This window comes from Triplophysa dalaica, chromosome 6 (assembly GCF_015846415.1).
Source record: "Triplophysa dalaica isolate WHDGS20190420 chromosome 6, ASM1584641v1, whole genome shotgun sequence".
Lineage (NCBI taxonomy): Eukaryota > Metazoa > Chordata > Actinopteri > Cypriniformes > Nemacheilidae > Triplophysa > Triplophysa dalaica.
Genome location: NC_079547.1, coordinates 215,001 through 228,740, shown reverse-complemented (window position 1 = coordinate 228,740; position 13,740 = coordinate 215,001). Strand labels below are relative to the sequence as shown.

At 41.9% G+C, this 13,740-nt stretch overlaps 1 protein-coding gene across 1 annotated transcript in view; it reads left to right on the top strand.

Moving 5' to 3' along the window:
• The first annotated feature begins 5,128 nt into the window (after positions 1–5,128).
• Positions 5,129–13,740, top strand: part of LOC130425116 (endoplasmic reticulum resident protein 27) — a 9,046-nt gene continuing 434 nt past the window's right edge. Inside the window, exons 1-5 of the mRNA XM_056751183.1 lie at positions 5,129–5,191; positions 5,344–5,444; positions 7,117–7,254; positions 7,375–7,491; positions 13,426–13,551. Coding sequence (XP_056607161.1) covers positions 5,143–5,191; positions 5,344–5,444; positions 7,117–7,254; positions 7,375–7,491; positions 13,426–13,551 — 531 coding nt within the window. The 5' untranslated portion in view covers positions 5,129–5,142. The remainder of the gene's footprint in view (positions 5,192–5,343; positions 5,445–7,116; positions 7,255–7,374; positions 7,492–13,425; positions 13,552–13,740) is intronic.

Here is a 13,740-nt window from a genome sequence, read left to right as displayed (position 1 = left end):
ATGATTCAAAAATGAAATGTAACCCAAACAAAAAAGGAACTCTGTCTTTTGGAAATGGTCTTCATCAGTTGTTGATGTCGCAGCTCATGGCCCGTGTCTCTGCTGGCTTCTTTTATATCGCTCCTCATCCTCAGACGCCTCCTCTCAGATGCAGAAAGAGGGATCAAAAGATTGATGTATTTTAAGCACTTTCAGCTCTGTGTTTTCATGCGTGTGGTCATTTTGGGTAAAGAACCCCATATTGTACGTAAAAGAAAATAAACGATAAAAATATACAGATAAAAAGTATAGGTTACAAATGTGTACACCTTTACATTTGGCTGGTCATGTTACGTGTGTGTTCTCTTTGCATTGATAACACAATGTGCTGCATTGAGCTTCAGGAACAGTGTCATAAATTCTGACCGATTGTCATTGATCTTGTTTTGTAGACCAGTGCTTCTCAAACATGTTTGTTGTAAGGCCTCCTTTGAGTAGGTTGCATCACTTTGCCGCCCCCCAAATAAAGATTTATAATCTTGAATTTATAATTTTAATTAAACCACAAACAAATTCAGTGATCCAACCCTGGAACATCAATTATTTTGGTTTTCAGTTGCTGGTTTGATTTCATTGTGAATGGGTGATTCTAGGAGCTAATATGCTTCAGAAAAGTCAGCAGGTGAAAGGGCTTGAGACCCAGGACCAGGAGATTACAAGATTCCATATTTGGCCAGATCACTGAGCTCCATGTCACCAAACGCTTCCCAGGGACAGACCACGGAGAAGTCTGATTGAAACAAAAGGAGTTTCAGGTTTATTATTGCACATGTCCATCTCAACTCTAGTTAAGGGGATGGTCTCGCCAAAAAATAACATTTTGTCATCATATTCTCACCCTCAAAGGTTTGTTTTCTCAAATTCTTCAAAATATCTAATTTTGTGTTCGACAGAACTGTAATACGATGTTTTTTCTTACTACGGTAGTGGATGATAATCCAGAACTGAAAATTGCTAACATTCTTCTAAATATCTTTCTCTGTGTTGTTCATCGGAACAAAGAAATGTATACAGGTTTGAAACAACCTGAGGGAGAGTAAATGATGACAGAATTTTCATTTTGCGTGAACTGTCCCTTTAATACATTCATATAAAATGTAGATGGGCGGGGAGTGTGAGTTACCTGTCCCGAGACCCTCCATTCCTGGAATATCTTCTCCAAAACCCTTCTGACCTGGTTTGGGCGCCTTGCTCTTGAAGGTGCGAATGGTTCTCTGTTTAAATTTGGGGGGTCCCTTTTTCTCTGCAGGTGCGGGGGTATCCATTTTCTTTACTTACTGAAGTGCAAACAGAAGATGTATTTAGATTTCTGTGTCTTTAAAATAAGTTTGCCAATGTGATTATTTGGTCCATCAGTTCTGTGATTGATTCAACTGAATGTTTTACATTTACAATCTTCCTCACTCCTATCTGATGTCCTCAACAAGTTAGCTGTTAATCGGTGCGTGGATTTTGTTCATCCTAATCTGCCGCTTACACAATGATCTAACTTTATTTATTTACCAACATCAAGTGGCCTTGTCACATACACAGATGAGCTTTTATAAGCTGTTACACAATCTGTGTAATCTCAGAGAGAAACATCCAAGCGGCCCAATTCCAGTCATTGTTAGCATTAGATTTCCTTTCCAATCCCGTCAGAAATGTGTCAAAGTTTAGATCTTCTCATATTATAGGCCTACGCCCAGGTTGAGGCTCTTATCGGTCCTTTCATATGCTCAGGCTTAAATACATGACAACAATAATACAGTAAACTCAAATGATGGTGAATGATGCTGACAAGTCACAGTAAAGAAACACATACTTGACAGAACATGACATGATTTTACACGATTACTCAAATACAGATCGTACAGAAAATTCCTTGTTTATCGCTTTGGATTAAAATGAAAATTACCTCTTGCTGTCCATCACTAAATTTGTCTAAAGATCTCAGGTGTCGTGCGTCAGATAAATGCAAGTGTGTTACCGTGTTCTGGAGATTGTTCCTCTGGTTCTCTTGTCCTTTACTCAGCGGCGTGTCAGTCGCAGCTCATGGCCCGTGTCTCTGCTGGCTTCTTTTATATCGCTCCTCATCCTCAGACGCCTCCTCTCAGATGCAGAAAGAGGGATCAAAAGATTGATGTATTTTAAGCACTTTCAGCTCTGTGTTTTCATGCGTGTGGTCATTTTGGGTAAAGAACCCCATATTGTACGTAAAAGAAAATAAACGATAAAAATATACAGATAAAAAGTATAGGTTACAAATGTGTACACCTTTACATTTGGCTGGTCATGTTACGTGTGTGTTCTCTTTGCATTGATAACACAATGTGCTGCATTGAGCTTCAGGAACAGTGTCATAAGTTCTGACCGATTTTTATTGATCTTGTTTTGTAGACCAGTGCTTCTCAAACATGTTTGTTGTAAGGCCCCCTTTGAGTAGGTTGCATCACTTTGCCGCCCCCCAAAAAAGACTTATAATCTTTAACTTAGAACTTTAATTAAACCAAAAACATATTCAGTGATCCAACCCTGGAACATCAATTATTTTGGGCTTGTTTTTCTGATGTTCGATTGTGTAAAATATGTGATATCTATAATTCATAAAATTCCACAAAATCTGTGGCCCCCCTGGATTTATCTTGGGGCCCTCAGTTTGAGAATCACTGAATGAGACAAATGCAGTATATACATACACAGTATGTTAAAGGGAGGACATTGTGATTTAAATCATCTTTCACATTCTGATCTGATCTGAGATCATTATCTAAGTGCTTCAGTGTGAAGCTAAAGCCACAGCTCGCGTGTTTTTTAGTCTCAAGTTGCTAGATGGAGATTTTCTGAGAACCCCACAGAGCTGATTACACATGAACTTGAGCGCTGTGACCGTCCTGATGCTCACTGAGCTGTTATCACACGATCTGTCCTCATGAACAATGTTATTTACACAGTATTTCATCGTTTAAAATGTACAGTGCATTTCCTGAAAAAAACCCATTTTGAACACCCAAGGTTTCTGAAAGACAGTGACAGTGATATATAAAATGCTCATCTATCTCTGCACCTGAACATTGCATAACATGTATTCTCAAGAAGGTGGGTTATATTTAACTCTTCATTGCTCTGTGTGTAATCCTAAGAATTAACTCTATTTTAAATCCAGAGTTTAGTGGCTTTCTTGAGAAGAGATTAAAATATCCTGGGTTGAATCTGATTTATAGTGTAAAACAAAGGACTGTTTCATACTGTATGAGTTGTGAGGGAGATGTGTTTGTGTTCTGGGACATATATTTACACTTCTTTATTAAATGTGAGGGTTTCACAGAGATGATGCTGTTGAACTCTCTTTCACCACTAGAGGACGCTGTCATCATTCAGTCTCAAGACTGTGAAATTCTTCTAAAGTTGAGCCTTTATCCATTCAGAATGATTTATTGTAAATGACACAAATCTATGATTTAACTTTGTTGATGTAATGTTTATGTCTGTTAGGTGCCTACATTAAGCAGTACATGACAATATTCATATATTTGATGTATTTTTACTTGGATATGCACTTTGTTCGTGTCACAGAGAAAATAATGAATGTGTTTATTCTGTGCTGTGAAGCTACTAGAGAAATAACAGATTTGACTTTAAATTACTGTACATTTACACTTCTTTACTTATAGCAGAAAAAACAACTTAAAAATGAGGGAGAACAAAATGAAAAAGAGCCAACATTACAGGGGAAGGATTAAAGCTAGAAGAAGTGAACAAGAGAAGAGGTTTTTTTTCAATTAGCTGTAATATTTGTTGTAGAATATAAAGTCAAGGGTTAACTTGTAAGTGCTTCTGTTTCACTTTATCGTCTAGACGTGTTTTTCTGTGTCTTCAGAGAATATAACATCTGTGCTTTGTGCAGTTTTTCCTCAATCTGTGTAGATGATAAAATAGGATTAAATGTGAGGATCACAGATGATGCTGTTGAACTCTCTTTCACCACTAGAGGACGCTGTCATCATTCAGTCTCAAGATCCAGAGGTGTAAAGAGTACCTGAAAACCAAACTTGAGTAAAAGTACAGATACCTTTAAGCGAAAATTACTCCAATACAAGTTACAAGTCACTCATTCCAAACTGACTTGAGTAAAAGTCTTTGAGTCTCTGATTTGACCAGTTCTTGGGTATTTGAGTCATACTGAAGGTGACTCAAAGCAGCACCAGTCCTGAACACTTCAGACACATGTATGTGAAAAATAGAAACAGTTGATTCGTGAAGAGAGCGATCGCATTTATTTTCTTAAATCATAATAAGACTGAACACCTCAAAATTGAAACAAATCATGGCCGACACCATAACCTACGTCTGTTACAAACAGCCAAGTCTCATTAAAGCTCAAGTGCTCAGAAGTAAACAAAACTCTTTCAAAAGGGGCTCTTGAATATAACAAATAAATAAAATAATATTCAGTAAAATAAAAAAATGAAAGCCTTTTTGCACTGGACATGCTGATTTTGTCCTCATCGTCGGCTGCAGTCGTGCCCTCATTTCACATATAAACTGCCAGCAATTGACAACTATACTGCACTCGTATTCACATAAAGAAGACATGTTGACCAGTTTTAGTAAGTTAGTGCAAAATCTACCTATCTAATAAATATACCTTCAATGTGCTGTAAAAGACAATATTCTTCTGTAGCAAAAATAAACCACTGCATAAAAAGATGCAATTTGTGATTGCATTAGTCATTACACATCTGTTGGAGTAAAGTACATATACTTGTTCAAAAAAAGTCAAGTATATAGAGATAAAGGTGCTGATATCTTTAATACACAGTACAACTACAAAGTAGCCAAAAAGATACTAAAGTACTCATTACATTTACTCCAATACTTTGAAACAGAACTCAGTTTGTGTCGCATTGAATTTTGGAATGAAAAGGGATGAACACGTGTGCCTCCAATGACACGTAATCCAGCAGCTTTAGACCAGACCCCCAGCAGCACACCTGTGTGTTTCACACGCCTCCACCAATCAGTGACAGCCGCAGCGATCACATGACCGGGGGCTGTGACCTACAAGAACACGACCCCAGAGCCTTTTCATCTTTCAGTTGCGGTCTTCTGTCATTCAGCATCATGTTTTTTATTCTTTTGTCTTTATTTATTGCACGTGTGACTGCAGAAGGTGAGATTATGATTATGACATTTAACATCATTGTGTGAAATTATAAATGTGTTTTATATAATGTGTTTATTCTGTGCTGTGAAGCTGCTAGAGAAATAACAGATTTGACTGTAAATGTGAATCTACGGCTCTTGTCTGATGTTGTAACACAGCGGCGGGAGGAGAAGAGAGCGCCCTCCTCAGACTGAATGATGTTCCTGCAGCTCAGGCCTTCATTGACTCCTCAGAAGTGGCTGTCATCGGTTTCTTTGAGGTGAGCGTGTGTGTGTGTGTGTTCAGTATAAACACATGGATGGACTGGAGATTGAATGGCTCAATGGCCATTTCTCAATTCCAAGAACGCAAAGAACAGACTTGTGTTCTCGTGGAGACCAGACTAGTGAGACAGCCTCGGAAGAATGTACTTGGATGGATGAGCCACAGTGACTTCTGGGACTTCAAGAGGATTCCGTTGGTGCGCAATGCTGCAAACGATGCATCCTTGATATCGAGAACACATCCGGGTAGTTTCATGCCTTCTCTGTTCTTGGCCCAGTCCCAAATGGCAGGCTACGGTCTTGTGGACCTCCTCCGAGTCCACACTTGGTGACGTCAGGAAGTGCAGACCTATAGGCACTAGGCACAAGTCCACAAGGGTACATGGGAGTGCATTTTTGACACAGACCTCTCACAGTCGAGAACATATCACGCCTGTGTTAGCATCGCTTCTTTGGTTACCTGTTCCATTCAGAGTTGATTTGAAGGTTTTTGTATTTAAATCACTTCATGGTCTTGCACCTACTTATATGTCAGACCTCCTCCACTCCTAATCTCCTGAGAGAACGCTAAGATCTTCCACCCAGATGTTATTAATGTTCGAAAAGCTCATCTTAAATTCAAAGGTGACAGGACTTTCTTAGTTTTTGGTCCTTAACTCTGTAATTCCCTAACTTTGTTTAATAAACCGTCCCCTTCTCTATCCACTTTTAAATCTTCTCTCAAAAAATTTTTTTTACTCAGGCATATGCTTGATTTGATCATATTTATTTTTTATTTTGCATGATGTTTTGTTTTTTATTTTATTAACTTTTGTTTTGTTTTCTTTCAATATATAATAGTATTTAAATTGTATTCTATGAGGATGTTTTGTTTTGAGTGTTCAGCATTAATGTTGTTTTAAAGGGCTATATAAATAACCTTGACCTTGACCTGGACTTGATGTCAGAAGCAGTCCACGAGTCCATTTTTTTTTATACAGCGCATGGTACATGGCTAAGTCTCTTGACCGGGGGGTAGCATGCATACGTGTCTTTTGCATTCGCATTGCCTGCATTCACTTTTATAATATGTTCATCTGAGCGGCCAAAGCATCCGTTCCAGGCCCATACATTAGCGGCCCACCGGGAAACGCCCAGTATGCAGATGACCAGTCCTTCCCTGAGTCCACTAGACCATAAATCCACATGAAAGGGTACGTTCATCCTAATATCAAATTTGTGTGATTTTTTTCTCACCCACATGATATTAAACATGACGTCAGAATATCTTTATTTGTGCTTCGAAGATGCCAGGAGATCTCGAAACATGTTTAACGTCATGTGGGTGTGAAAAAAATCATCAATTTGATATTGGGATGAACTTGCCCTTGAAGTGTACCATTTGGGACAGGACCTTAGTATTGGAATGGACTTTGACAGTTATTGATGAGGTAGAGCGAGAACACAAGGACACAAGACCATTGAAGAACACATATTGAGAAACGGCCATTCTGTGGCCACTGGAGATGTCTGCCGTCATGGAAACAAAGAGAAAACATCCCAACATGTCTGTGCCTCTGGACAAAGTGCGGGTTCATCTCAGGATCAGCGTCCTTGGCCCACCATAAACAACAGCAGTAGCATCACTACACACGCTGAATGTTTTTAACATGTGTGTTTGTTCATCAGACGGATGAAGCTCGTGGATATAAAGAGTTTTTGGCTGCTGCTAAACAGATGGAGTCTCTCTCTGTCGCTGTGTGTGGTGAAAAAGAAGTTTGGGCCAAATATAACATCACCTCTGACACAATCTCCATATTCAGAAAGGTACAGCTACAGCCCACAACACTTCTGCCTGAATAAGTTTGGTGAGTAAATAATACTGCGTGTTTGTGTGTGTGTGTGTGTGTGTGCATGTGTGCGCGTGTGTGTGTGCGCACTTTACAGGCTGATGTTCATCAAAAACACCTGAAGTTGTCAGAGGCAAAGACAATTGATGCTGACGGCCTCGTGCGCTTCTTCACCATCAATAACATTCACTACATCACAGAGTACAATCAAGCGGTACTGATAGTACAAACATTTCTCTCCATCCTCCTCCTCTTATCTCCTCCTCCTCTTATCTCCTCCTCTTATATCCTCCTCCTCTTATCTCCTCCTCCTCTTATCTCCTCCTCCTCTTATCTCCTCCTCTTATATCCTCCTCCTCTTATCTCCTCCTCCTCTTATCTCCTCCTCCTCTTATCTCCTCCTCTTATATCCTCCTCCTCTTATCTCCTCCTCCTCTTAATTCCTCCTCTTATATCCTCCTCCTCTTATCTCCTCCTCCTCTTATCTCCTCCTCCTCTTATCTCCTCCTCCTCTTATCTCCTCCTCTTATCTCCTCCTCCTCTTATCTCCTCCTCTTATCTCCTCCTCCTCTTATATCCTCCTCCTCTTATTTCCTCCTCCTCTTATATCCTCCTCCACTTATCTCCTCATCCTCTTATCTCCTCCTCCTCTTATCTCCTCCTCCTCTTATCTCCTCCTCCTCTTATCTCCTCCTCTTATCTCCTCCTCCTCTTATCTCCTCCTCCTCTTATCTCCTCATCCTCTTATCTCCTCCTCCTCTTATCTCCTCCTCTTATCTCCTCCTCCTCTTATCTCCTCCTCCTCTTATATCCTCCTCCTCTTATTTCCTCCTCCTCTTATCTCCTCCTCCTCTTATCTCCTCCTCCTCTTATTTCCCCCTCCTCTTATATCCTCCTCCTCTTATCTTCTCCTCTTATATCCTCCTCCTCTTATCTCCTCCTCCTCTTATCTCCTCCTCCTCTTATATCCTCCTCCTCTTATATCCTCCTCCTCTTATCTCCTCCTCCTCTTATATCCTCCTCCTCTTATCTCCTCCTCCTCTTATATCCTCCTCCTATTATCTCCTCCTCTTATCTCCTCCTCCTCTTATCTCCTCCTCTTATATCCTCCTCCTCTTATATCCTCCTCCTCTTATCTCCTCCTCCTCTTATCTCCTCCTCCTCTTATATCCTCCTCCTCTAATTTCCTCCTCCTCTTATATCCTCCTCCTCTTATCTCCACCTCCTCTTATATTCTCCTCCTCTTATCTGCTCCTCCTCCTCTTATATCCTCTTCCTCTTATCTCCTCCTCCTCTTATATCCTCCTCCTCTTATCTCCTCCTCTTATCTCCTCCTCCTCTTATATTCTCCTCCTCTTATTTCCTCCTCCTCTTATATCCTCCTCCTCTTATATCCTCCTCCTCTTATCTCCTCCTCTTATATCCTCCTCCTCTTATCTCCTCCTCCTCTTATATCCTCCTCCTCTTATATCCTCTTCCTCTTATCTCCTCCTCCTCTTTTCTCCTCCTATTATCTCCTCCTCCTCTTATCTCCTCCTCTTCTTATATCCTCCTCCTCTTATCTCCTCCTCCTCCTCTTATATCCTCTTCCTCTTATCTCCTCCTCCTCTTTTATCCTCCTATTATCTCCTCCTCCTCTTATCTCCTCCTCCTCTTATATCCTCCTCCTCTTATCTCCTCCTCCTCCTCTTATCTCCTCCACCTCTTATATCCTCCTCCTCTTATATCCTCCTCCTCTTATCTCCTCCTCCTCTTATCTCCTCCTCCTCTTATATCCTCCTCCTCTTATTTCCTCCTCCTCTTATATCCTCTTCCTCTTATCTCCTCCTCCTCTTTTCTCCTCCTATTATCTCCTCCTCCTCTTATCTCCTCCTCCTCTTATCTCCTCCTCCTCTTATATTCTCCTCCTCTTATCTCCTCCTCCTCCTCTTATATCCTCTTCCTCTTATCTACTCCTCCTCTTATATCCTCCTCCTCTTATCTCCTCCTCTTATATCCTCCTCCTCTTATCTCCTCCTCCTCTTATCTCCTCCTCCTCTTATATCCTCCTCCTCTAATTTCCTCCTCCTCTTATATCCTCCTCCTCTTATCTCCTCCTCCTCTTATATTCTCCTCCTCTTATCTGCTCCTCCTCCTCTTATATCCTCTTCCTCTTATCTCCTCCTCCTCTTATATCCTCCTCCTCTTATCTCCTCCTCTTATCTCCTCCTCCTCTTATATTCTCCTCCTCTTATTTCCTCCTCCTCTTATATCCTCCTCCTCTCATCTCCTCCTCTTATATCCTCCTCCTCTTATCTCCTCCTCCTCTTATCTCCTCCTCCTCTTATATCCTCCTCCTCTTATATCCTCTTCCTCTTATCTCCTCCTCCTCTTTTCTCCTCCTATTATCTCCTCCTCCTCTTATCTCCTCCTCCTCTTATATCCTCCTCCTCTTATCTCCTCCTCCTCCTCTTATTTCCTCCTCCTCTTATATCTTCCTCCTCTTATCTCCTCCTCCTCTTATATCCTCCTCCTCTTATATCCTCCTCCTCTTATCTCCTCCTCTTATCTCCTCCTCCTCTTATCTCCTCCTCCTCTTATATCCTCCTCCTCTTATTTCCTCCTCCTCTTATCTCCTCTTCTTATATCCTCCTCCTCTTATCTCCTCCTCCTCTTATTTCCTCCTCCTCTTATATCCTCCTCCTCTTATCTCCTCCTCCTCTTATCTCCTCCTCTTATCTCCTCCTCCTCTTATCTCCTCCTCTTATATCCTCCTCCTCCTCTTATATCCTCCTCCTCTTATCTCCTCCTCCTCTTATCTCCTCCTCCTCTTATATCCTCCTCCTCTTATTCCCTCCTCCTCTTACATCCTCTTTCTCTTATCTCCTCCTCCTCTTTTCTCCTCCTATTATCTCCTCCTCCTATTATCTCCTCCTCCTCTTATCTCCTCCTCCTCTTATATTCTCCTCCTCTTATCTCCTCCTCCTCCTCTTATATCCTCTTCCTCTTATCTCCTCCTCCTCTTATATCCTCCTCCTCTTATATCCTCCTCCTCTTATCTCCTCCTCCTCTTATCTCCTCCTCCTCCTCTTATATCCTCCTCCTCTTATTTCCTCCTCCTCTTATATCCTCCTCCTCTTATCTCCTCCTCCTCTTATATTCTCCTCCTCTTATCTGCTCCTCCTCCTCTTATATCCTCTTCCTCTAATCTCCTCCTCCTCTTATATCCTCCTCCTCTTATCTCCTCCTCTTATCTCCTCCTCCTGTTATATTCTCCTCCTCTTATTTCCTCCTCCTCTTATATCCTCCTCCTCTTATCTCCTCCTCTTATATCCTCCTCCTCTTATCTCCTCCTCCTCTTATATCCTCTTCCTCTTATCTCCTCCTCCTCTTATATCCTCCTCCTCTTATCTCCTCCTATTATCTCCTCCTCCTCTTATATTCTCCTCCTCTTATTTCCTCCTCCTCTGATATCCTCCTCCTCTTATATCCTCCTCCTCTTATCTCCTCCTCTTATATCCTCCTCCTCTTATCTCCTCCTCCTCTTATCTCCTCCTCCTCTTATCTCCTCCTCCTCTTATATCCTCTTCCTCTTATCTCCTCCTCCTCTTATCTCCTCCTCCTCTTATCTCCTCTCTTATCTCCTCCTCCTCTTATATTCTCCTCCTCTTATTTCCTCCTCCTCTTATATCCTCCTCCTCTTATATCCTCCTCCTCTTATCTCCTCCTCTTATATCCTCCTCCTCTTATCTCCTCCTCCTCTTATATCCTCCTCCTCTTATCTCCTCCTCCTCTTATCTCCTCCTCTTATATCCTCCTCCTCTTATATCCTCCTCCTCTTATCTCCTCCTCCTCTTATATCCTCCTCCTCTTATTTCCTCCTCCTCTTATATCCTCTTCCTCTTATCTCCTCCTCCTCTTTTCTCCTCCTATTATCTCCTCCTCCTCTTATCTCCTCCTCCTCTTATATCCTCCTCCTCTTATCTCCTCCTCCTCCTCTTATATCCTCTTCCTCTTATCTCCTCCTCCTCTTTTATCCTCCTATTATCTCCTCCTCCTCTTATCTCCTCCTCCTCTTATATCCTCCTCCTCTTATCTCCTCCTCCTCTTATCTCCTCCTCCTCTTATATCCTCCTCCTCTTATCTCCTCCTCTTATATCCTCCTCCTCTTATCTCCTCCTCCTCTTATCTCCTCCTCTTATATCCTCCTCCTCTTATCTCCTCCTCCTATTATCTCCTCCTCTTATATCCTCCTCCTCTTATCTCCTCCTCCTCCTCTTATTTCCTCCTCCTCTTATATCTTCCTCCTCTTATCTCCTCCTCCTCTTATATCCTCCTCCTCTTATATCCTCCTCCTCTTATCTCCTCCTCTTATCTCCTCCTCCTCTTATATCCTCCTCCTCTTATTTCCTCCTCCTCTTATCTCCTCTTCTTATATCCTCCTCCTCTTATCTCCTCCTCCTCTTATTTCCTCCTCCTCTTATATCCTCCTCCTCTTATCTCCTCCTCCTCTTATCTCCTCCTCTTATCTCCTCCTCCTCTTATCTCCTCCTCTTATATCCTCCTCCTCCTCTTATATCCTCCTCCTCTTATCTCCTCCTCCTCTTATCTCCTCCTCCTCTTATATCCTCCTCCTCTTATTCCCTCCTCCTCTTACATCCTCTTTCTCTTATCTCCTCCTCCTCTTTTCTCCTCCTATTATCTCCTCCTCCTATTATCTCCTCCTCCTCTTATCTCCTCCTCCTCTTATATTCTCCTCCTCTTATCTCCTCCTCCTCCTCTTATATCCTCTTCCTCTTATCTCCTCCTCCTCTTATATCCTCCTCCTCTTATATCCTCCTCCTCTTATCTCCTCCTCCTCTTATCTCCTCCTCCTCCTCTTATATCCTCCTCCTCTTATTTCCTCCTCCTCTTATATCCTCCTCCTCTTATCTCCTCCTCCTCTTATATTCTCCTCCTCTTATCTGCTCCTCCTCCTCTTATATCCTCTTCCTCTAATCTCCTCCTCCTCTTATATCCTCCTCCTCTTATCTCCTCCTCTTATCTCCTCCTCCTGTTATATTCTCCTCCTCTTATTTCCTCCTCCTCTTATATCCTCCTCCTCTTATCTCCTCCTCTTATATCCTCCTCCTCTTATCTCCTCCTCCTCTTATATCCTCTTCCTCTTATCTCCTCCTCCTCTTATATCCTCCTCCTCTTATCTCCTCCTATTATCTCCTCCTCCTCTTATATTCTCCTCCTCTTATTTCCTCCTCCTCTGATATCCTCCTCCTCTTATATCCTCCTCCTCTTATCTCCTCCTCTTATATCCTCCTCCTCTTATCTCCTCCTCCTCTTATCTCCTCCTCCTCTTATCTCCTCCTCCTCTTATATCCTCTTCCTCTTATCTCCTCCTCCTCTTATCTCCTCCTCCTCTTATCTCCTCCTCTTATCTCCTCCTCCTCTTATATTCTCCTCCTCTTATTTCCTCCTCCTCTTATATCCTCCTCCTCTTATATCCTCCTCCTCTTATCTCCTCCTCTTATATCCTCCTCCTCTTATCTCCTCCTCCTCTTATTTCCTCCTCCTCTTATCTCCTCCTCCTCTTATCTCCTCCTCTTATATCCTCCTCCTCTTATATCCTCCTCCTCTTATCTCCTCCTCCTCTTATATCCTCCTCCTCTTATTTCCTCCTCCTCTTATATCCTCTTCCTCTTATCTCCTCCTCCTCTTTTCTCCTCCTATTATCTCCTCCTCCTCTTATCTCCTCCTCCTCTTATATCCTCCTCCTCTTATCTCCTCCTCCTCTTATATCCTCCTCCTCTTATCTCCTCCTCTTATATCCTCCTCCTCTTATCTCCTCCTCCTCTTATCTCCTCCTCTTATATCCTCCTCCTCTTATCTCCTCCTCCTATTATCTCCTCCTCTTATATCCTCCTCCTATTATCTCCTCCTCCTCCTATATCCTCCTCCTCTTATCTCCTCCTCCTCTTATCTCCTCCTCCTCTTATATCCTCTTATCTCCTCTTATCTCCTCTTATCTCCTCCTCCTCTTATATCCTCCTCCTCTTATCTCCTCTCCCAATCTTGTGTTTAAATAGAAGAGTAGAGAACGTGTTAAATGTGCGCTCATGATAACCTTACAGTGTTTTCTAGCATGGAATTGTGATGTGATGTTTGTTTGTGTCAGTCTGCAGTGGGTTTGTTTCAGTCGGAGGTGAAGACACACCTGCTCCTCATAGCCAACAGAGACATGTCTGATTTTAACCAGCTGAAAGAGAAACTCAGGGCTCTCGCTCCAAAATACACTGGCAAGGTAATAAAAAGCCGACAAATATCGATTGACCTCACATTAGTGATGAACGAGTAAATCATGGCAACACAGCAAATCTTTGGATTGACCACATGACATACTGTGTTCACACATCACGGTGACGTGTCTGATCTGACAGAAATGTCTATTTAAAGATGCTAATTTGTATACATGTAGGAATTGTGAAGAATA